Source organism: Heliangelus exortis, chromosome 22, assembly GCF_036169615.1.
Source record: "Heliangelus exortis chromosome 22, bHelExo1.hap1, whole genome shotgun sequence".
NCBI classification, from domain to species: Eukaryota; Metazoa; Chordata; class Aves; order Apodiformes; family Trochilidae; genus Heliangelus; species Heliangelus exortis.
The window spans coordinates 3985683-4006575 of NC_092443.1; the positions used below are offsets into that span (position 1 = coordinate 3985683).

Consider the following 20893-nt stretch of genomic DNA (forward strand, 5'->3'; position numbering starts at 1 on the left):
GCAGGTGGCATGAAGGCAAAAGGGCTTGCTCAGCCCTGGCCCCCAGAGAATCCAGAGTCCCCCTGAAGGGAGCCTGGCAAGCCCTAAGCTCCCAGCATGCTGCTCCCTAGATTTAACCCCACAGCTCTGCAGGAGCTTTTGCCTTGTGCTCAGCCTAGACCCAGGTGTGTGACAGCTTCCATCCCTGCAAGAAGGGTGATGCCATCCTCAGCTGGGCACAGGACCAAGGGTCCTGCTGCAGCTCTGCTCCTTTTTCCCTCCTAAGGGAGGTTTGCTCTCTCTCCCTTTGAGGCTTTGACCTCCATGTCACATCCTCTTGGGATAAAGGTTTCATGGCATTTTTTCACATAAGAGCCCCTCCAGCTGCTGTGGCACAGGTAGCCAGTTCCATGCAAACCTGAGTCAAGGTCCCCTGAAGCCCCTCCAGCCTCTTGCTATCTGCTTTGCTCCTCTTATGCCTGAGCTGATCCCTTCCCCCTTCTGCAGGGTTTGACAGAGCCCAGATTACACAGACCAAATTACCTCATGCTGCAAAGCACTGAATTTGCCAATGCTTCTAATTATTTATGGCCAAGATTTCCAAATCAAGCAATCTCCTGTTTAAGAAAGTCAAGCAGCTTTGGTGATCGAAATGTTCCCAGAATTGAAAGTGATAGATGCATTGTTATTTTTTCTTAGAATTCCTAATAAAAATAATTTCTGGGCTTTGATTTGATTTGTGAATTAACAATCCCCTGAAGGAAGAAAGATGTTTTTGAGCTTAGGAGGTTCAATTTTTTTTTTCTTTTTTTTTTTTTTTCTGTGTAATGATTGACAAATCATTATTTCTTACTATTTCTTTTAAATCTTAGGATTGGCTTCTGGACCAACACACTGACCTATCACTTAGGTAAGCAGGAAACAGCTGAAGTTTATCCCTACTTCTTTAGAATTTTTTCAGTTTAATTACAAAATTTATTTTAAAAATTTCTGTGCTTAAAGAGAAACACAGCTCCATTCGTCCTCCTTTTTTTTTTGTAGGTAACCAGGTCTCAGACAACAAGAGACATGGCTGGACCCTTAGCAGCACATGAACCATGATATTCGGTGCTGTAGGTGAGAGCTCTCAGGATGCCAAGTCATGTTTCCTAGGAGAAAAGCTGCAGGGTCACCTCTCTACACCCCCTGGAAGCCCATTCAAGTCAGCTGGAGTTTGGCAATTACTCATTTAAGAATAGGGACTTCAAAATGGTGTTACCAGTTTCCTGAATCTCAACTCGTGTGGTACAGGAGACTCATTCAGTTCACCCCAAATGCAAGGAAGGACCTCAGCTGCATCCAAAGCAGAGAAAAGACTGGAGCAAGAAGAGAGGAGCTATTTATCCTCTTAGTCCCTACAGAGGAGCACAATTTATTTTCTCAGTAATTTGTGGTTATGCCAGCCTTTCCAGACACATGGCAACACGTGTCCCCTGTGTCCCCTCATTGTTTTCAGGGACAACAGCTGAGACTGTGGAACTTGGCAAAGCCCCACACACTTACAATCATTGCTGAGTTCTCAGCCATCTATCAAAAGGTTGGGGGAAGCTGTAAAATGAAAGCTTCCTACCCCAAAGGCAGCCCTGCTGTGTGCTGTCTGGTGTCTCCTCTAAGGCAAAGCCTTTTCAGGTGATCCAAGAGCCTACCCAGAGTGCTGGGAGTGCAGGGCTGTCACACACACTTCTCACAGCTTATCAGATGGAGAAAGAAGAATATATTGAGGCTTGGTGTTCAGAGTTAAGGAGTTAAGACATTGTAAGTCAACATGGAAGAAGACAGGAGGCCTGAAAAACAGCCTGGCAAGAAGGCCCCACTGCTTTACAAGCTGAGAGCTGGCAAGGGGGGACCCCAGCTGTGGTCAGCACATGGGAAATGGGTGCCAGATTCAGCAGCTTGCCCCTGCATTGATGCTCACAAAATCCTGAGGCTATGTCATAGTGGCTGCCAGATTCCTGCTGGCTCTCACAACCCCCACACTGCAGCTGACAAGCAGAGGGAAAGAGAGAGTTCTGGGCTCACCTGATTCTTAATGCTTAAAATCCACATGCAACCTCATAGAATCTCTTCCTGAACAGTAATCCTTAGCATTTATGTGCTAAATTTCAGCTACTGAGCTCAAAGGAAAGCAGAGTGTGTCAGCCCTGCCTTGCACACAGCCAAGACCAGCCAAACAGCTTGTCTGAAGTCACAAGCCAAGGGGAGAAACCAGGTCCTGTATCCTCCTCCTCCTGCTGTGCAGTCACCAAGCAGTGCAGCATCTCCTCACCTGGCCCTGACAGACTCCAACCATACCCCCTGGCAGAGCTGGCACACATGCCCCGTGCAAACAAACCCTCCCTGCCTGACAGCAGGGCCTGGTGGCAGACCCTGCACTCTCAGGAAGCTCTTGCCTCCCATGCTGGAGGTTGGCAGGTGGGCAGGAACCCATCATGGCACTTGACAGCTGGCAGGACACAGCTGAACATCTCACAAGCTTGAGCTACCAGAGGACAAAAGGAAGAACAGCAATGATGAGCAAAACCAGACAGGCAGGGAAGCTGAAATCCCTCCTTGCAGGACTGAGAACTTGCTTGTGCTGCTGTTCCCTTCAGTACCTGTCACTGTGAAGCTCCAAGTTTTCAAATGAGCTCCAGCAGAACCAACAGATTCTCAGAAAAAATACAAGAAAACCTCAGCTGTGTTTGGCTAAATTGTGAGTAACCTCAGACAAATCCAAAAATTACTAAGATTTGGATTGAAACTTTACCCCTTCCTTTCTATCTCTTAAAATACTACTAATAAAAGAGATTGTAAGCAAAAATCAGGCACAAGATATGGCAGCTGATGCAGTATTAATACTCTACATGAGAAAAGAACAAGAGACACAAGTATCCATCAATACTGAACAAAAAAGGAGCTCAAAGCTCTTTGGATATATTTCCTCAAAGTTCCCCTTTTAAGTCTCTTCTGCTAGCAGGGCTTGAGAACTTCTGAAAATATTGCACTCTGTTTGAAGTTTAATAGTCTGCAGTGCAAAAGTTTCTGGTTGCAGCTGCCCACCTCCCACAGCACAGGAAAGAAATGCCCAGCACAAGCAAAGTACATCCCTTTCAGCTTTGTGCTTCTGGAATGATGACTTAATGTCTCTCCTCTTCCTCTGGGTCACCCCTTTCAGTGACAGGACATCTCCTTTCTACAGATGAAGTAGGACTGACACATGCATGCCAAGACTGAGGGTAACTCCAGCTTCTCTCTTTGGGCCATTGTCCTGCTGCCCTTACAGTAATGGGGCCTTTTTTAAAAATCCTCTATTATTTTTTTTTTTGCCAGTTGCTCAACTGAACACCATAAAAATCCACCACAAACAAACAAACAAACCCAACACAAAACACTCATTCTTTTCAGCCACTGAACTGGCAAGACTGAAGATTTAAGCAAGTGGCCACTTCAGCTTCAGGTCTCCAGCACACCACTAAAACAAGGAGCAGATCCAGAGACCTACTGACTCATGTTATTTCAGCTTCCCTAGTGCACTGTACTTCAATCATAATTCTCTCCTTAGCCTACCCAAAACCCTCTCCTTGCTCAAGAGCTCCCCAGGGCCCACGGGCTCTCTCAATGCACTTGCCTCCTCCGTTGCTGATGCATGGCAGGGAGAGCAGAGCAGGAGGTGGAGCCCTCTCTTTCACGACAGATTCACCCTGTCCCTCACAGCTCTGCAAAACTTAACTTCCCTGGAAGGGTTTCAAGATCTGACTCATGTCCAGTTCTTCTATTTTAATCATTCCTTCTTACATCATTCTCAGAGGCCCACGGTGTCACATGCAAACTCCCCCAGCCACCTCTCATCCCAAACAAAAGTAGGTGGAGAAATACAATTGGTATCATCTCCTTCCCCACTCTCCAAAGCATTTACCAGCTTTGGATGGCAGCTGGGAAGGGCTTCCAAGAGCTCTGCAGCACAGTGACAATGCTGAAACAGAACAGGAACAAACCCGTGAGGATGTGAAAGACCAGAAAAATCCCAGCGGGCTCCCTCAGAGTGCAAACCAGCTGGGAAACAGCACAGGCCAGGAGATAAGTGTTGGGAAGGGGACCAGGTCAGCTGGTTCCTGCTTTCCACTCTCCCAGTCACTTCCTGACTGCCTCTGGATGTCACAATCTTTCTGTTCACGCTCGGAAGTACAAACCAGCAGCACTGGCCCATTCAAGATTTCTCATTTAACATGATATCATGAAAGGGGGGGGGAGCCAAAACTTTCTGCAACGGGAGCCCAGCAGAACAAAGGTGCTCACGTGCAGCCCTTTAATCCTTCTCTAGATCCCAGCCTAAATGCCTCCACGGGTGAGAGATTCCCTGCTGAGCTCAGGGGAGCCCCTTGTTTGTAACAGTGACAGCCAGACAAAAACTCTTGCTTGGAAGATTACAAATGCTGGCCCAACAACAGCTGGAAGGCTTCAAGCCTCCAGCATGCTCTGTGCAGATCCCTGTACCTAGAGACAGTTGCTGTGTTTTTGACTCTGGTCAATGAGTCACCCTCACATCTCTGCAGTTACTCATTGCAGAGGTTTTTGGTGCAACCAGTGGCTTACAAAAACTTAAAATCTGGTGCAGATTGCCCTTATCTCCCCCTCCCCCCTCCCAAAAAAAAACCAACCAACGCTCAATGTCACCCCATCCTAGGAAGAGATCAGCCAGCTGGGATGTGGCACTGCTGGGATGTTTGCATGGTTTTCACTGGGAGGGCAGCAGCAAGCAGAAGGGATGGGACTCCTGGGAAGCACACGTTAACAGCAAGGGTTACAAGGGGAGAGCATTGGATTTTTCTGTGGAGGTTGAGTGGATGTTTTACAAGGAAGGAGCCTGTGACTGCAATGTTAGGAGATGGAGAGAAATTCAGACTAATAGGAAGGACAAGATGCAAAGGCAAGGAGACACACCAGAGCATGAATGTGACTGATCTCTCCACTGACTCCTGGAGCAAGAAATCTGATAAATTTTGGCAGACAAAGCACACAGAATTGCTTGGAAGAAGGCTGATGTGGAAGGGCTTTCCTTTCTGCTCTTTCCTTCCCTGTTTCCTCTACTAGTTTCATTTCTTTTCCTACCTGTTGGGTTTTTTTGTTTGTTTGTTTTTTGCTACAGCCAACACAAATCCTTTCTTCTACGCAGCTCTCACAGTTTCCACCCTGTATTCAGCCCTACCAACAAACACCTCTTCCTTCTGGTCAATCTCTTAAATCCACCTGATCTCCTTGCTCCTCAAACATGTCTTCACCTGATCTGCTTTAACTTTGTACCAGCACCAAGGCCAGAAAGTTTTCTATACAAAAGTGCACTCGTGTTATACAAACCAGGATGGTACGAGGGTTGGAGAGAACCACAGCAGAAGGAGGCAAATGGGATGGGACAGCTGGGAGCACAGAGCAGAAGATGTAACAGAGTGAGCACAGGCACCTGGGATGTTGGTGGGGAAATAAAAATGGCACTCAGGGAAGAAGCTGATCTGAGGGAGGACATTGCAAAAACCTGAGACGTTTAAGATCCAAGGGAGCATGGAGACAGTACCAAAAAAAAAAAAAAAAAAAATTCTGTGGAGTAGACAGAGAATAGAAGAAAACAGTATTTGTATCTTCAGTTTTCTTTCTGCTTGAGAAAATAGACAGGGAAAGGTTTGTTTGATCTCCCCATTTAGATATGAAGGGACCCAGCCAAAAGCCATATGGTTTGTTCCCAGTTTCATTCACCAAGGTCTGCATAATAGACGAGGAAAAACTTTACCGGCCTACCCATCTTGCCCCTCTTCCCAGGAACTCCAGGGATCCCCTGCAAGGAAAACACACAGAGAAAAAAGAAATAAATAATAGGTCTGTTTGAGAAAGCAAACGGCCAACCAACAATGCAAAACAAAACTAGAAGAGAAAGGGGAATGCAAAACAGGCTGATGACTGCAGCATTGTTCAGGAATCACCATGTCTGTTACTTGCAGTCAGCTGGGAGAGCAGCAGACAATGAATTGACCTTCACTCACTAAGCAGGGCCCTCCCTGAGGACACACGGAGGCAACATCCACACCCAGGGCCACGGGCTGGAGCTGTGCTTAGCAGGAGCAGTCATTAAGCTACTGGTCTGGAACCGAATGAAGGCCAAGGCACTTGCTGGAGAACTTCTGTTTATGTTTCTTATTTAGTTATAACAAGCATTAAATCAGCGACTCCAGAGCCCAGGGCAGTCAGTCCCCTCCCAGGCAGGCACACACACACACTCACTCACTCCCACACACTCCTGGGGCCTCTCTGGTTTCTTGGGGCTTGCATTTGAGGGAGAAAAAGCTGGAATAAAACAGTCTTCATCTTACAGTGACCTTCCTTAGGAGCTCTTGCAGTTGGAAGAGGGGGTCCTTGGATGGGAGAGATCAGGCAGGTGGGGGGACGTGGGGAAGAAGAGCAAAAAATCAAGGGAGGTCCCAAAAAGCTCTGAACACATGGGTTTGGAGAAGGCCTGATGAAAATAATGGGGAGAAGTATGCATGGGAAGAACAGCCACAACACTCCTGACTGCCCAACTCGATGCAACTGGAAGGAAAGCCATTATCAGAAAGCTCCAGGCACTGCCCCTCTTCCAAAAGCCAGCTTCTTTCCAGAGACCTCCAGTTGGACACTCAAAATGCTGGGACACTGTGGGCTGGGATATCACTTGTGTAGGAGCAGGGAATTATCACAACATTCTCCCTCCCACCCCACTAAGATGAACTAATAAGATGGGGGGGAGGAGGCAAAGGCAGGTTGTAAGTGAAGGAAAACAGAAAAACTCCTCTCTACTCAACAGTGAGGTGTGATGACCCTGCCTGAAGCTTCAGTTTTCCTGAGATGAATGTCAACATCATACAGGGAATAGGTCTCCATGCAAGGGCAGACACAGGCTGGAGGCATGGTTAAACATTAGGCATGCTCACCTCTTTCCTCAGGAGCAAGGGGCAGAAAAGGTTACAACAGGCTCTTAAGAGCTGTATTTAAGCAAACACACCAAGGGTTTTTTTTCACAAAATACTCACTCGTTCTCCATCAGCCCCTGGCAGCCCAAATAATCCCGGGAGACCAATATAGCCCTAAAGAAAAGAGGAAATGAGTAGTCAAACATATTCCTCCAACAGCAGTCAGTCAGTCAGTCTGTTTCTCCTGAACAGCAGAGCATCCTCCAGCGTTGGTCAGTGGCAGCCGTGATGAAATAAACCTTGAGGCAAGTGTATATGCCCATGGACTGCATGGTGCTGGCTTCCACGATGTAGTCCAAGGGCACATACCCTCACACCAGGGATCATGAGGACTCCAGGCAAGAAGAAGCCAGCAAGAAGAAACCTTACCTGGGCTGGCTCTGAGTGTACCTGAGGGAAATGGAGCTTGGCTCAAGGTTAACAAGTGATAGCAAAAAGTAATCCCCATGCCTACACCTCCCTTCATCTCTCCGAGGGCTCTTTCCCTGCCTTTGGTACTCATTCTGTTGTGAAAACCTCTCTACTTATGTCATGTGGTGGTCACATACTGTGGCTCCTTCTCACCTTCTGGCCTGCAAGGCTGCCAACCATTCTGTTGCTGAGAAAGGAGCAAATTGATACCAGCTCTGCCCAAGGCCCTTCCCTGCAAACACTGTTGCACCACCAGGACCTTTTGCAAGCACTTCGTCAACTCAAGCACCCAGGGCCCTACAGGGATGGGAGAGGCTGAGAGTGCCATTTCAGGCACATCCTCTGACACCCAACTGTGGCTGAAGAAGCCTCCTCTGCACCATCTTTCACATAAAATCTGCTCCTTTCATGCTCACGGGCAGGGGTTGCATTTTCAAGCAGGGGAGGCTTCTCTCCAGCCTTGGGATCCTGCTCAGACAGGACACACACACACTACACTTCCCGTGCAACAATTGAAGCCTTGTGTTTAATCCTCTTTGCTCAGCAGTTAGTACAAAGTTACCTTCTGTGCTGGTCCTTTGCAAAGGACTAATTTGTGCCAAACATACAAAATCAAAAGGAAGTGGATTTCAGCAGGGAGCCCCCCTCAGTGGCACCTCACCATTGCAAGAGCCAAGTGTTAACATTGGTTTTCTCTCATCTTTCTTTCTCCAGCATCACTAAGTCTCTTACTGTCAAGTCCCCTGAAGTTTTTTCCCCTGTCCACTGCTCCCTTTTGGATGCCCTTCCTTTTGGGATGACACCTGGCTGGAAATACAGCCACATGAAAAGTATGCTGAGTGCCTTTGCCTCCTGAACCTCAAGACAAAACAGGTAAACTCCTGAATTACTTCCTGCAGAAGAAAAAAAATAGAGGTGGGGGATGGAAAAGAGTCCACAGTTGGCAGCCTCAGTGCTCCAAATGCAGGTATCTCCCCTCAGTCCCCAGTTCTGATTGAACTGAGAAGTGCCTTTCTGTAACTACTTCAGTTCTCAGCACTCAGGGGTGCAAAATGGAAAATAATTTTCAAGTCTTACATTCTGCATATCTCTCACTTGATAATTACACAAAGTCCTGGTTAGGCCAGTGAAGCAGATGCCCCAGGCAAAGCTTCATCACGTGTGGAAGTGAGGTGAGCAAGCTGTGCTATCTCAGATCTCCCTCTCTCCTGCAGGACATTGGACACAACACCTTCCTTCCCAGCTCAGGAATACAGCTGGCCACAGGGTCAGCATTGTTTGTTCCTTGCAGTTTTCCTAGTGATGAAAGCCAACTGCTGGAACTTACTACAAATAGAGAAAGTTTTGCATCTTAGAGAAAGAGGGGATATTATTGGCTCAGAATCTCACTGTGAGTTTAAAATTGCAGGAAAAGAACACCATGTGATTAACGAGAATCTTAATTGGTTAAAAAAATAAAAATAATCCTTTGCAGTGAGAATGAACCCCCGGCAATTCAATTTGGAGAGCAAAACCTGGCAGAACTGAGATACTAATGTTTGTATTTGCACATGGCTTCAAGATGCTGGCTTGTTGTTCTGCATGATGAGATAAATCACTCCCAAACTCAGGACTATAACCTAAAGAGCCCATTTTCAGCATGGCTGAAGGTGGCTGCACCATACTTACTGAAACAAAAGAGTCCTTTGGGAGGCAGAGCTTGCAGAAAGTTCAGACTTTGGTAGGAACTTGTATGCCACTCATTCCTCCCCTGCAATGGGAGCTCTGAAAGGGCTGACTCTGTATCATCAGCACTATTAGTGAGTTTTGGTCTTGATACATTTAAAATTTAATTTAAAAAATGTAGCAGTGTTAAGTGAGCAATGTGCAGTTCAAACCCCTGAATCCAATAAGTTAAAGGAACTCATCTCAGGATTGCAAAATTAAGCTTAAAAGTTTCTTCAGATGCCTTTGATAAAAACAAATAGAGAGATGAGACAAGTGAAAGGCTGCTTACCCGAGTGCCTTTTGGACCAGTTTCCCCTATGGGGCCAGGTAAACCCTAGAACAGAAGGAAAAAAAAAGACAAATGTGGACAGGCTTTAACTTCACCTTGCAAACAGTGCCAAATCCCCAGCACAATCCCTGTGTGGTTCTGATCTCAGTGCCAAGGCCAAAGTGTATCAAAGGAGAAAAACGGACTTAATAATACAAATAACAAATCTCCCATTGTTGGGGAGCTGGGACTCTGCAGAACCTGAGCCTGTTGCTCAGAGTGAGCCTTCCCTGGGGCTGAAGTGGAGATTTCTGGTCATAAAGACCAAAAAGGCCAATGCAGGGTGAACAGGGGCTGCATTACACTTCAGCTGCCCTGGACAGTGATGCTGTCCCCAACAGCTTGTGACTAATTTTTCTGTCTAACTGAACACACACATTCAGCAAATGACATAGGTATTTCAACACCTGTTTAGGGGTACAGGTAAGCCCTGATACAGTGAGAAAGTCCTTCAAATTTTTACAGCCTAGAAAGTCACTTAGCAGTGCAGGGACTGCAATATCTCTAACCCTTTGCAGCATCAACAGCTATGGAAAGAATTGAAAATACATTTCCCATTCTATGTCTATTGCTGCCCAGTGGTGAAAAAGAACCCCGTAAAAATGCATAATGAATTTTCATGTTTACTGTCTTCCAGCAAGTTTCCAGGTCAATTGCTTCCAGTTCCAAATCTTGCTGGGCTTTTTTGGAAGAAGAAGAAAAAAAAAAAAAAAAAAAAAAAAAAAGGCTAAGTTCTTATTTTCTTCAGCTGGCAGCACAGCACTCTCAGCCTGGGATCTGAAAGTCAGGTTGTGCTCTTTCCCGGCTCATTCATCATTGCCAAAGATTTCAGACATTGGGGTGAAGTTCACAATTCTGATTCACAAACCAAACCAGAGCCAAGCTCTTTCCCGTAGCACTGCAGAGCCAGCCCAGCTGACAGGAGCAACAAGTAGTAAAACCTCAGTAAAGTAAACAGTGCTGATGCTGGATACACACAGCATTCAGGCAGGAAAAAAGCTGGCTTTAAAAAAAAAAAAAAAAAAGTCACTTTCCTGACCCAGAACACACTTTAAGAAAGCGCTTTTGTCCTTTGTATGTCAAGCAAAGATTTCAGACTCCTTATCTGATGGGCAGGACATGAATTGCTATGAATTGCTACAGAGCATTCATTAACCTTGTATGACCAGGAGAGCTCAGACCTCTCTCGTTAAGTCACCTATCAGACATTCACACCTAGGAGATCCTCTGGCAGGCAAATCTCTAAGAGCCTTTCAGAGGATGAATGGAGCGTTTAGTCAGATGCATAAAACCCTCATCCAGTTCTACCACCTGCACTCTCCATCTGTATATTCCACCTACAGGTTGCTAAGCAAGGTATCAATTTAATTTTCAATTTAATCATGCATTATTGATAGTCTGAGGCAGGGGGAATGAAGACTTGTTGTGCACATCTAGTTCACATTTTGTCCAATAACCTCCACATCTGGATAAAAACTCACATATAAACTCATGACAGGTCTGACAGACTCATGACAGGCTGCTTAGGGTCTCTGACATCTCTCTATCCTCTTAGCTCTGCACTTAAATATAAGTGTGGCAGAATCCAACATAACTGTGTCCCTTCAAACCATGAGAAACCCATTTCACTGTAAAATGTCATAGGGAAAGGCCTTCTGCCCTTGAACTGATTCCATTCAGAGTCTCACAGATTTTTCCTCGTAATTTTATTCTTCCTGCTCAGCATCTTACATCAGGAAGACAACAAAGTGTTCAGTCACGATCCATTTGCCTTTGCCCACTCCTCCATTCCTAAAGTTTTCTTTGTGAAATTTTTTTTCAGAATGAAAATAAAAACTTGGTTTTCTTTCAATATCACTGTCTTTTTGCAGCTGCAAAAGCTCTTTGATAGCCTGCCCCCTTCTACCTCAGGTTTCTGACCTGTTCACTGTTAAATGTAGAATGTGCAAAAGCAAAACATCTAAAAATTGAAGGGGTAGGAGCCAGTTTTTCAACACTGCTGATTGCTCTTTTCCCCTCTCTTCTGTTGTTATACTGAGGTAAATATTTGTCAAAATTTGCTATAAAAATTCATGTTTTATCCATCATAGGCACAAAATACTTTCTAACAACCTAAGTATCCCCCAGAGTTGAAAGGCACTGATGTGGCATTTTGGGGAGGGAAGAGGGCAAATATTAAGATATGTTCTAGAGGTCTGCACTGTCTTTAACAGGACATGTATTTAGTGGGGCATATATTTAGCTACCTGCACACCCAAATCCCTAGTCTGTGCACAGCACGATGAGATTTACTGCACCTGCCTGCCAGGATAACCTTTGGCACCTGGACTTCCATCTGGTCCTCGTTCGCCCTTTGGAAAGAAAAAAGAAAAGGCAGAGAAGGTAAGGTGAGGGTCACAACTGGGAAACCTTTTCAGCTGCTTCATTCTTGGAGCTGGGGGTAAGGAAGGAAGAAAGTGGATTAACCTGTTGCAAATTTATGGAAGAAGAAAATATAATGGAAGAAGGGTGGACAGTGGAATAAGTTAATGAGAGGGGAAAACACACAGAAGTGACACCAATAGGATCTGTGCATTCAGCAAGTGCTGCTGATTCTCCTCCTCTCTCCATCTGCAGTGAAAGCAGCAGATAATTTGAAACAAGGAGGCTAAGAGAAGGTGTAAGGCTGCATCTATATCTGGCATATGGAACCGTTTTACTGGTGGGGAAGTACTGCCAAAATTCTTCAGAGCTAAATGGATTCATGTATAATATCCTTTAACATCATTGCTAACAGGGCCTGCTATTCATTGCCTTTTTTTTTTTTTTTTCCTGAACTGCAAACATCAGACTTAACCAAATAAAGAGGGGGGAGAGAATGGGAGAAGGAGAATGGGCTTTGGGAGGGAATTACATGTCAGTACTTCATGTGATGTGGTTTGTAAACTCCAGGTGAAACTCATGTAAAAGGGAAAATAAAGGGGGGAGTAGGGTAAATTGGTATTTTCTTCCACTATGTAAACTTAACATGGTTGAGAAACAAAAATTAAATCTAGAAACTCCAAGGCAGTCTCCTCCCAACAACCTGCTGATGCTGGGCCAGTGTATGTGCTCCCTGCACATCCCCTGCCTGTACCAAACTGCCTGGGCAGGAGTGGCTGTCCCCACCACTCTGTCTGTCCCCACCACTCTGTCTGTCCCCACCACTCTGGCTGTCCCCACCACTCTGGCTGTCCAGGAGCCAGACTTAGCCTCAGAATCAGCAAATCCAGCCCTCCTTAAAGGTTCAGTGTTGAAAACTGGGAAGACTCACCTGGTCTCCAGGGTGACCTGGTGGTCCAGGGTAGCCTTTATAACCCTGTTGAAATAGGAAGAGATGAGTAAGAAGGGAAAAAAAAGAATAAAAATCTGGGTTTGGTCTCGTTACAGATGGGAGTAAAATTCTGAGGAGAAGCAGGCCTTTAGATGCAGAATAGCACTGCACAATCATGCAGACTTTTAATGTGCTGCTTTGTGCTTGCATCACCCAAACCCTCTGGATGTTCCCAGACCTCTACAACATGGAGCAGCAGCAGCCACCTGCAGCCCCTGGGGTTCGCTGGGGGTCACTCCAGAAGGACCTACTCCATGAACAAGGCTTAGAGTTGTACCTACACTCAGACTTGGCTATTTGTACTTGATACCTGTAGCAAAGCTACCATTAATCCTTGGGAAACCACAGGGCTTGTAAAGTAAAACACTGGCTTTGGGCAAATGGGGAAACTGCAAGATGGGTCACTCACATTTCAGAGTCCTCACTTTTGCTTTAGAACTTGAAATGCCACAGGAAACACCAAAACAACCACTTATTGTCACAGGAAACTTCCATCATGTGACCAGCTTGGACTTACCTAGCCTCTAGCTTTTCTAATTTATTACAAGGTAAGACAAGATCCAGAGCCCTTCATTATAAAGCTATCTAAAATGATGACCAAGGTGTCTCTTAACCTCTCTGCTGAATTAATTAGAATGAGTTTGCTGGCTGGCAAGTGTTGCAGGTCTCTCAGGTCTCTCATAAACCTGCTTCAGTTTGTATTTTTTTTTTTTTTTTGAGGTGCAGATACTGGAGCAGTAGAAAGGCAGCTTGTTCAACTGCAGACTGATCAGTATGTATTTTAAGAGTTTGGTTTCTCCAGGATTTACCTAGAGCTCTCTTTAAACACTGAGTAAACTCTGCAAGTGATGGGCACTTCAGATTTTTTTCCCCTGTCTTTCTTTATCTTGATTCAGCTATTTAAAACAATCTCATTTCCATCAAATGGATTCAGAGCAGATTAGAGATGAGGGTTTAGCTGGGCTACTAGAAAGACTGAAAATAAAAAGAGGGGGTGAACATTTAACTGGAAACAAATGGAGAGGTTAAGTAAACAAGAAACAATCCTTGCACCAATACTACAAAAATTACAAAATGTTTTTGGGGTGGGTTCCAATTGCAATTTATAGCTCAGTCCCTGCTACTGAACCTGTCCCCTGCCAGGGCTCCCACCTCCTGTGCCTCTGTGAAACCCAGTGGGGAGCAGCCCCCTGCTCTGAAAGCCACCACCAAACCCCATTCTGGCTGAGGACTTGGCCCTTTGCTTTCCTCTCCAGATGAACCCAGGCCCCTTTCTTGCTTCCAGCTCCACACCTCTGCTTAGCAGCTTTTTTATTCTTCCCATGGGCTATTCTAGACCCACAGCCTCAGCCTTTGCTGGCAGAGGTATGCAATGCTCTCAGCCACCCTGGCTACTACCCACTCCCCTTTGCATTCCTTCTTGCTCGTTATTTCAGATATTTTGGCCTGGAAAAAAAGTTGATTTCCTTTTCACTGATTCTTTCCTCCTTGACCTTGCTGATGTATCTTGGTCTTTTTTTTTTTTTTTTTTACTGAGCTGCATCACTTGAGAAAGTGGTGGCTGACCTGAAAGACCACTTGGCTACAGGCCAGCCCTTATTTGAACCACCTAGAAGGTACTTTTCCAAACTCTGTTAGTGCATTTCAGCCACTGGCTCCTAACTGAAAGTGCCCCAGCAGCTCTTGGAGCAGGAGCAGCAGCCAGGACTCCCTGTTGCACTCCAGGAATGTGCCCCATGGGATCCTCTCCCTGGCTCCTTGCCATGCTCAGCATCAGCAGAAAGGAGGAGGATGCTCCACCCTAGCTGGGTGTCTGACCTGAAGGTGAAGGCATTTTGGGTCCAGACCCACCCAAGTGTGGAAGGGCCAGTACTGGTATTACCTATTCCTGAAGCATGGACCAGCAGGGTGTTGTGCAGACAGAGAATGTCTGTTCTGGCCCCTCTCACCTCTTCCAGACAGAGCTGACAACAGCAACAGCCCTGGGTTCAGCATCTCCAGATGTGCCCTGGGATTTAGCACCAAGCCCATAGGGTTTCCTCTTAGGGCCTCTGCACAGCTCCTTCAGCCTCAGCTTGGAGCAGGAACTACCTCCACCTTCCAGGGGGCTGGAGCACCTACTTCCAGGGATGCAAACACTCAGAGATGTCTTGCTCCCTCCACTAACAAGAAAGAGGTGCCTGGTTTGGCTGCTTTGAAGCATTCTGCTGGGACTGTGTTCCTGCAGTGTGGCAAACCTGCCATGTCCCCCCAGAGCAGGGGGTGAGATGGCAGCTCTCCGAGATGCTCAAAGCACATCCTGAGCTAAGTCTGCACTAAAGCATTCCATTGCTATCTCTGTCTTATTAAATAAATGCACTTCAGTTAAACATGTAGACACTCTGCTACTGTTGCATTCTGCTAAATATCCTCTTCCCTATTTATAATGAGCTCTGGGAAGGGTCAAATGTGTTTCTTTATAGTACACTGCAGTTATTTCTGTCTCAGGTTAATTACAGTGAGGAAAAAAGCAGAAAAGCTTGTGTATGCTAAAGCTGGCTGCAATGTGAAAGTATTTACCTGCTAAAATCCTCTTCAAATAGCACTAAAATGACAGGGCAGAGGGTATGAAAACAACCGCATTTGCTCTTTTATTCAAACACTTCCTGATGATTACAGGGTGCTCAACACAAAGGCCCGTGATTTAGAAAGGAAATTGCACTCCAGTGAAGGATTTACTCATCTGTGATGGTATTTATAATCCACGCTCTCCTAGCTAAAAAGGATCATCCTGCACTTTTGATAGGAAATGTGAAGAGTAAAGAGAAGGAGATGGGCAGGACAGGATGTGTTTTGAGGCACTGACCAATTCCTTGCTCTGTCTTTACTCTCTGAGTGACTTTAACAAAGCTTTTTCTCTCTCTCTGCTGCTGCCTTCCACAGTCTCACACTTTGCTACAACCATTTTCTCCTCCACAGTAGCTGAGGCCAGGAGCAGTGATGCCATGCTCTGCTGGGACACATCTGCAGGACATCAGGAGTCTGCAAACAAAAGCCAAAGCCCAAAGCCACCTTGCTGTCCCAGAGGGAATGGGCAGCCAAGTCCTGCCACTGTTCCTCAGAACCACTGCTCAGCAGATTTGCCCTGGGTGGAGGGGATGAGAATTCCAGCTGTAAGGCAGCTTCATGCACTTGGTGATGCACACAGGAAAAACGACTTTGGGGGTGCTCTGAGATCAGACTCTGGGATCCTAAAAAGAGCAAAGCTCTGCATCTTCCAGGCAGGCACTGAGCTGGCCCAGCCCCACAGGCTGCTCTGCTGTGGTTGTTCCATGTAGTGGGAAAAGTTCTTTGTTTCCCTTGGTGACATTTATCTTGCCTGTTTGAAATTTTCTACTTGGTGTTTTCAGATCAAAGCCCTCAGAGCTCTCTCTTTTCCCAGTCCCACCATGGAGCACACTGGAGGGATGGCCATTTCCAAAGTGTTGCTGTTTGCTGGTAGCCAAGCTGTGTTGCCCATCTCCAGCCTAACACCAGCATATTTTCACTGGGAGAATGCCAGCAGGGAATCCAGATAAAAAAAGATTTTTTTTTCCAAACATTTTTCCAGCAGCTGTAATTTTTTCTTAATGCAGGATGCTAATAAAAGCCAGGTTACACCAAAATCACTGCCAGGCTAGTGCTACTGGGAGGTTGTTTTTTTAAGCTGCACCAAAGGAAAAAAATTCAGCATCCAACTTGCTCATTACTGTAAGAAACAGAAGCACAGCCCTGCCTTTGCCCTGTCCTGGGGGAGCTGAAATCAGATGGGAAGGCCATGTGCTGGATGCAGGAATGTTTGTTCAATCTCCTATTCCTTCTCCACTTTTTTCCACTACAAGTCCTTGCACTCCTGACGTTGCATTTTGCTGATCCTAACCACAAGGTTTTGTTTTATGAGCTGTTATACCAGGAAAATAGTATTCTTTGCACCCTATTTGTTAGAACTTGTTTGTGGCAGCAAAAGATCAGTAATTAATCACTCTGCTGCTTGTAGCTCCACACAGCACCCCAAGCATGACCAGCCTTGGAAGTACAAAGATGAACCCAGCCCCTACTCCTGGGCAATCTGGCTTCAAGAAAAAACATACACACAGTCATGGGGGCAGAAGGTTCCCCAGAGGCTTAAAGCCCAGTTGAGTGTTTGTGTGAGGTGTTTGTGTGCAGCTAACTGGCAGAAGAGGGGATGTTTTCAAATATGTAAGGGGTGAGTGTCAGGGAGATGGAGTTAGGCTTTTCTCAGTGGTGACCAGTGATAGGACAAGGGGTAATGGGTGTAAATTGGAGCATAGGAGGTTCAAGTTGAATATCAGAAAAAATTTTTTTACTGTAAGGGTGACAGAGCCCTGGAACAGGCTGCCCAGGGGGGTTGTGGAGTCTCCTTCACTGGAGACATTCAAAACCCACCTGGACACGTTCCTAGGGGATGTACTCTAGGGGGCCCTGCTCTGGCAGGGGGGGTTGGACTAGATGATCTTTCGAGGTCCCTTCCAACCCCTAGGATTCTATGATTCTATGATTCAGTGGCCAATTGACAGATGAAGTGACTTAAACAAGATGCTAATTTTAACTGTTGAGTTTGGCTATGTCAGTCCTTTGTGGGAAGGGGTCACCTCTGCTGAGCCCCCCTATCAAACAGCTCCCTGCAACAGGTCCTGCTTCCAAATAATCAAACCAACCTGGAACACAGCCTGGAACTGGAAGGTCAGCTGAAGGATCCTTGATATATAAAAGGTGTGAGCTCGAGGTGTGGATTGCTGAGGAATTGCTGTGCAAGGCTTGCACACATGACACCAGCACACACACTGCTGCAGCAGACAGCAGGGATGGATCCTGTGCTCCATCCCTACGGATCCTATTCCAGGCATAGGTGCATTGTTGTTGATGTTAATGATGCTGAAACATGATTATGGAAACAGAAGAAGCAAAACTTGGGTAGTGCTGTCAGACTCCAGGCAAAATAAAGGGAAGGCATAGAGGTGTTTTGTTGGAAACAGACTTTACCAGGAGAGACAGTCCAGGTTTCCTTTGAATGTCTGGTCCTGTTCTGAATCTTTGAGTATTGATGCTGGCTGTAGATTCCCCCTAAGTTAACTTATTGGCTGAACCAGACCTAAATTCCCCTTGCTGATTAACACTGGAAAGGTACAGAAGGAAGACACAGTGCAATGGGTCATGGGATATAATCAAGGAACAGAAACAGAACATTCAGCTCTATGTCCCAGTTTTACGCAGGTGAAACAGGCAAAAGACTTTTTTTGATACGAGGACTTAATTAAAACATATAAGCAGTTAGAGTAGAACACTCTAAAATGAAAAGTTCTCAAATTCACTAGAAAATAACATACTCCTACCTTTCTACCAGGTGGTCCAGGAAACCCAGTCAGACCAGGTAAGCCCAAATCTCCCTGCAGGAATCAAGCAAGTTGAATTAATTTTCAGCAGTGTTTTCCCCATGCCCAGTGTATTGTTACTGAAATTATTTTGCTGACAGTAGCACCCAGCTATTGATATTTCTAATGCTAACTGCAACTCTTCAAAAACTGAGTGGATAAGAAGTGTGGATTTAGACATAATCTCTATTAAGTGGCTCATATAAATAATAAACCCAGTTAATTAATGGCAGCTGCTGCTGGAGTCCAGCTTTTTGCCAACAGAATGAATATTTTCTTTTTTTTTTTTTTTTTTTTTTTTTTAAATGATCTCATTCAGTCACATGCTTCATTTGCCTTTTGATAGGCATCTAAATCATCAAGGAAAGAAAATTTTAGTTTTTAAATGCAACAAGAACAGGTACCTCCTGCCAAATCCTCTGATTGTGCTCCCACTCTGATACTGCACTGGCTCAGCCCACAGCTCTACTTCAGCTGGTACTGATGGTATAAGTTGTTGATTCAGAGATTTAAACATTGCAGGATGCTGCTGGAAGGGGTTTTTTTCAGTGTCCTTTTGAAAAGGGATTCCATCCCATCCCATCTGGCATACCCAAGTCATCAGAGGAAAGGAGAAGCACACTGCTGCAAGACCTCTCTAACACCCAACCCATTTGTCCAAGCCCATTTTGGCCTCCTGTCATTAGGATCAAAAACCTCTTTAGAGCTCCTAACACTGTGCTGGGCCTGCTTACTGAAAATGCATTCGGAGTATCTAGCCTGACAATTAGGCATCACTCCAAACTCCTGCTGGAAACTCCTTGTTTCTATTACTGCTAAGAGGAATCAAGCCTTGTTAACATGAGCTAAAAGTGATCTGAATCTCTCCCTCTCATACACTGAGCTTGCTTGCAAGAAACTGGTTCCAGACTCTGCTGGTGGATGGTTTCCATGTGATGCCATTCCAATGTAGCATACCAGAAATTTCCAAAGGCATCTTGTGCTGTTAAGTTAAAAGCATGGTTTCAGCCTGAGCCTCCTCAATGTTTTCTAGCCTCACCCTCCATCCTGCCTTTGTGTGGCTTGCTGTGCTTCATGTATGGCATCTGGTTTCAAATGAAGGGCCCAAGTTCTTCGTGGCTGATGCTCTCTATTAGCTGTGCATTTATAGCAAGGCTTGTGATGAAAGGGAGAGAAGCAGCTTCTTGCCCTGGACATGGGTTAGGAAGAATTGTGCAGGCACAGCTGAAAGAAGTCATTGAGGTAAATGTTGTGGAGTCCTGATCACTCTACTACTCATTTCTAGACCTCTGTGAGGTAAAAATCTCTCAGCTGTGAAACAGCAAGAAGAGGAGTTGTAATTTATTGGAAAGAATTAGCAGAACTCTGATCCTTAACAGCTGCTAAATGCAGAAAGTCACTACACTCCCTGGTTTTGTGCTTTGTGTTGGTTTGAGAAGCCCTTGGTGGAAAGGCCAAGTCCACTGAGTAGCTGTGATGCTTGTGGCTGAAGTGTGGGTTCCATCCATGTGCCTGCTCAGGACCTAAAGCACCCTGTGGTTTGGGTGCCCACACACTCTGGGCAGCTCCTTACCTTCTGTCCATTGCGAGCTTTGCCAGGTGACAGCCCAGGATCACCTTTCTGACCCTGAAATGAAAAACTTCAATTAATGACACAATCCAAGGACCCAAATCATAGATGTGGTTCTGCTTCCACCAAGCCAGCGAATTAGAGAAGCATTTTGGTTTCTCTCAATCCTGCCCCAACATCCCAATGTAATAAAGTCCCTGGGTACAGCTGTTTTGCTGGGGCTGGTTTTGGTGATTGCTGCTGTTAGAGCACTCAATTTTAAATAGTACTTGACAGTATTAAATTGACTAAAGAAAGGATAACTGGAAGAAGGCAATGTCTGGACTTTTGATACTTATTAGACTAGACAGCTGTGATTTCTTCCTTGTCTACAGCTACCATCACAAAAATAATTACCAAGCTTATTACTGGAGCTAAACCATCCTTCTTAACAACTTGATATTTTAACTGTAGGGAACAGATGAAACTGCAGAGAAAGTTACACTAATTAGACACTACCAAGAGCCAGAGCAATTGTGAGGCTTCCAGGCTGGCAGAAGAAAGAGGCACACTTTATCTTACATAGCAGCATTCTTTATTTTCCTTTTTAACAGCTGTGATGTAAGAAATTACAACTTAAGGCTGTGATCTTCTGACAAACACAGACTGGAATTTCAGCAGCACTTATACAGCTAATTCCAGCAGATTTCTCTGAAAATCCCAGTTTAAGTTCTTAAAAGGTGTGTGCACCTAGCATGGTGAGGGATAGAAATGGGAAAAATTGGAAGAGATCAGAAGCATGCCACATTCTTTTGTCAGGGGAGAGCTGAGGCTTAGCTACAAAGCAGCTTAGGGCTGTGTAACATCTCTTCTGGCACAGGTAGGACACAGGTTCCCAAAATCACCAGGCACTGGCCATTCAACCCTCCTGGGATTTTAAATAAGTCACAACCTCTGCATGCCACATCAGCAGCATGGGAGTCAAAAGCAAGCACAGGACAGCTGTGAGGGTTCATTAATGCTTGTCAAGTGAAGTGCTTGGAGGGAAGGAGAGACCCAACAGAGGAGTAATGATATTTATTGCCTGGCATTTCTCATTAGCAGCACCAAGGTCTGGTTACAGCCAGCTGAGCAGCTTTTCCA

The 20893-nt window shown here is 45.5% G+C and overlaps 1 protein-coding gene across 2 annotated transcripts in view; it reads right to left on the minus strand.

The window, feature by feature from the left end:
• COL27A1 (collagen type XXVII alpha 1 chain) overlaps positions 1-20893 on the minus strand; it is a 143700-nt gene that overhangs the window by 85923 nt on the left and 36884 nt on the right. For both annotated transcript variants that reach the window (XM_071766088.1, XM_071766087.1), the window contains 7 exons: positions 19775-19828; positions 18163-18216; positions 12731-12775; positions 11736-11789; positions 9400-9444; positions 7053-7106; positions 5780-5824 (listed from right to left, as the gene is read on the minus strand). In XM_071766088.1, coding sequence (XP_071622189.1) covers positions 5780-5824; positions 7053-7106; positions 9400-9444; positions 11736-11789; positions 12731-12775; positions 18163-18216; positions 19775-19828 — 351 coding nt within the window. The remainder of the gene's footprint in view (positions 1-5779; positions 5825-7052; positions 7107-9399; positions 9445-11735; positions 11790-12730; positions 12776-18162; positions 18217-19774; positions 19829-20893) is intronic.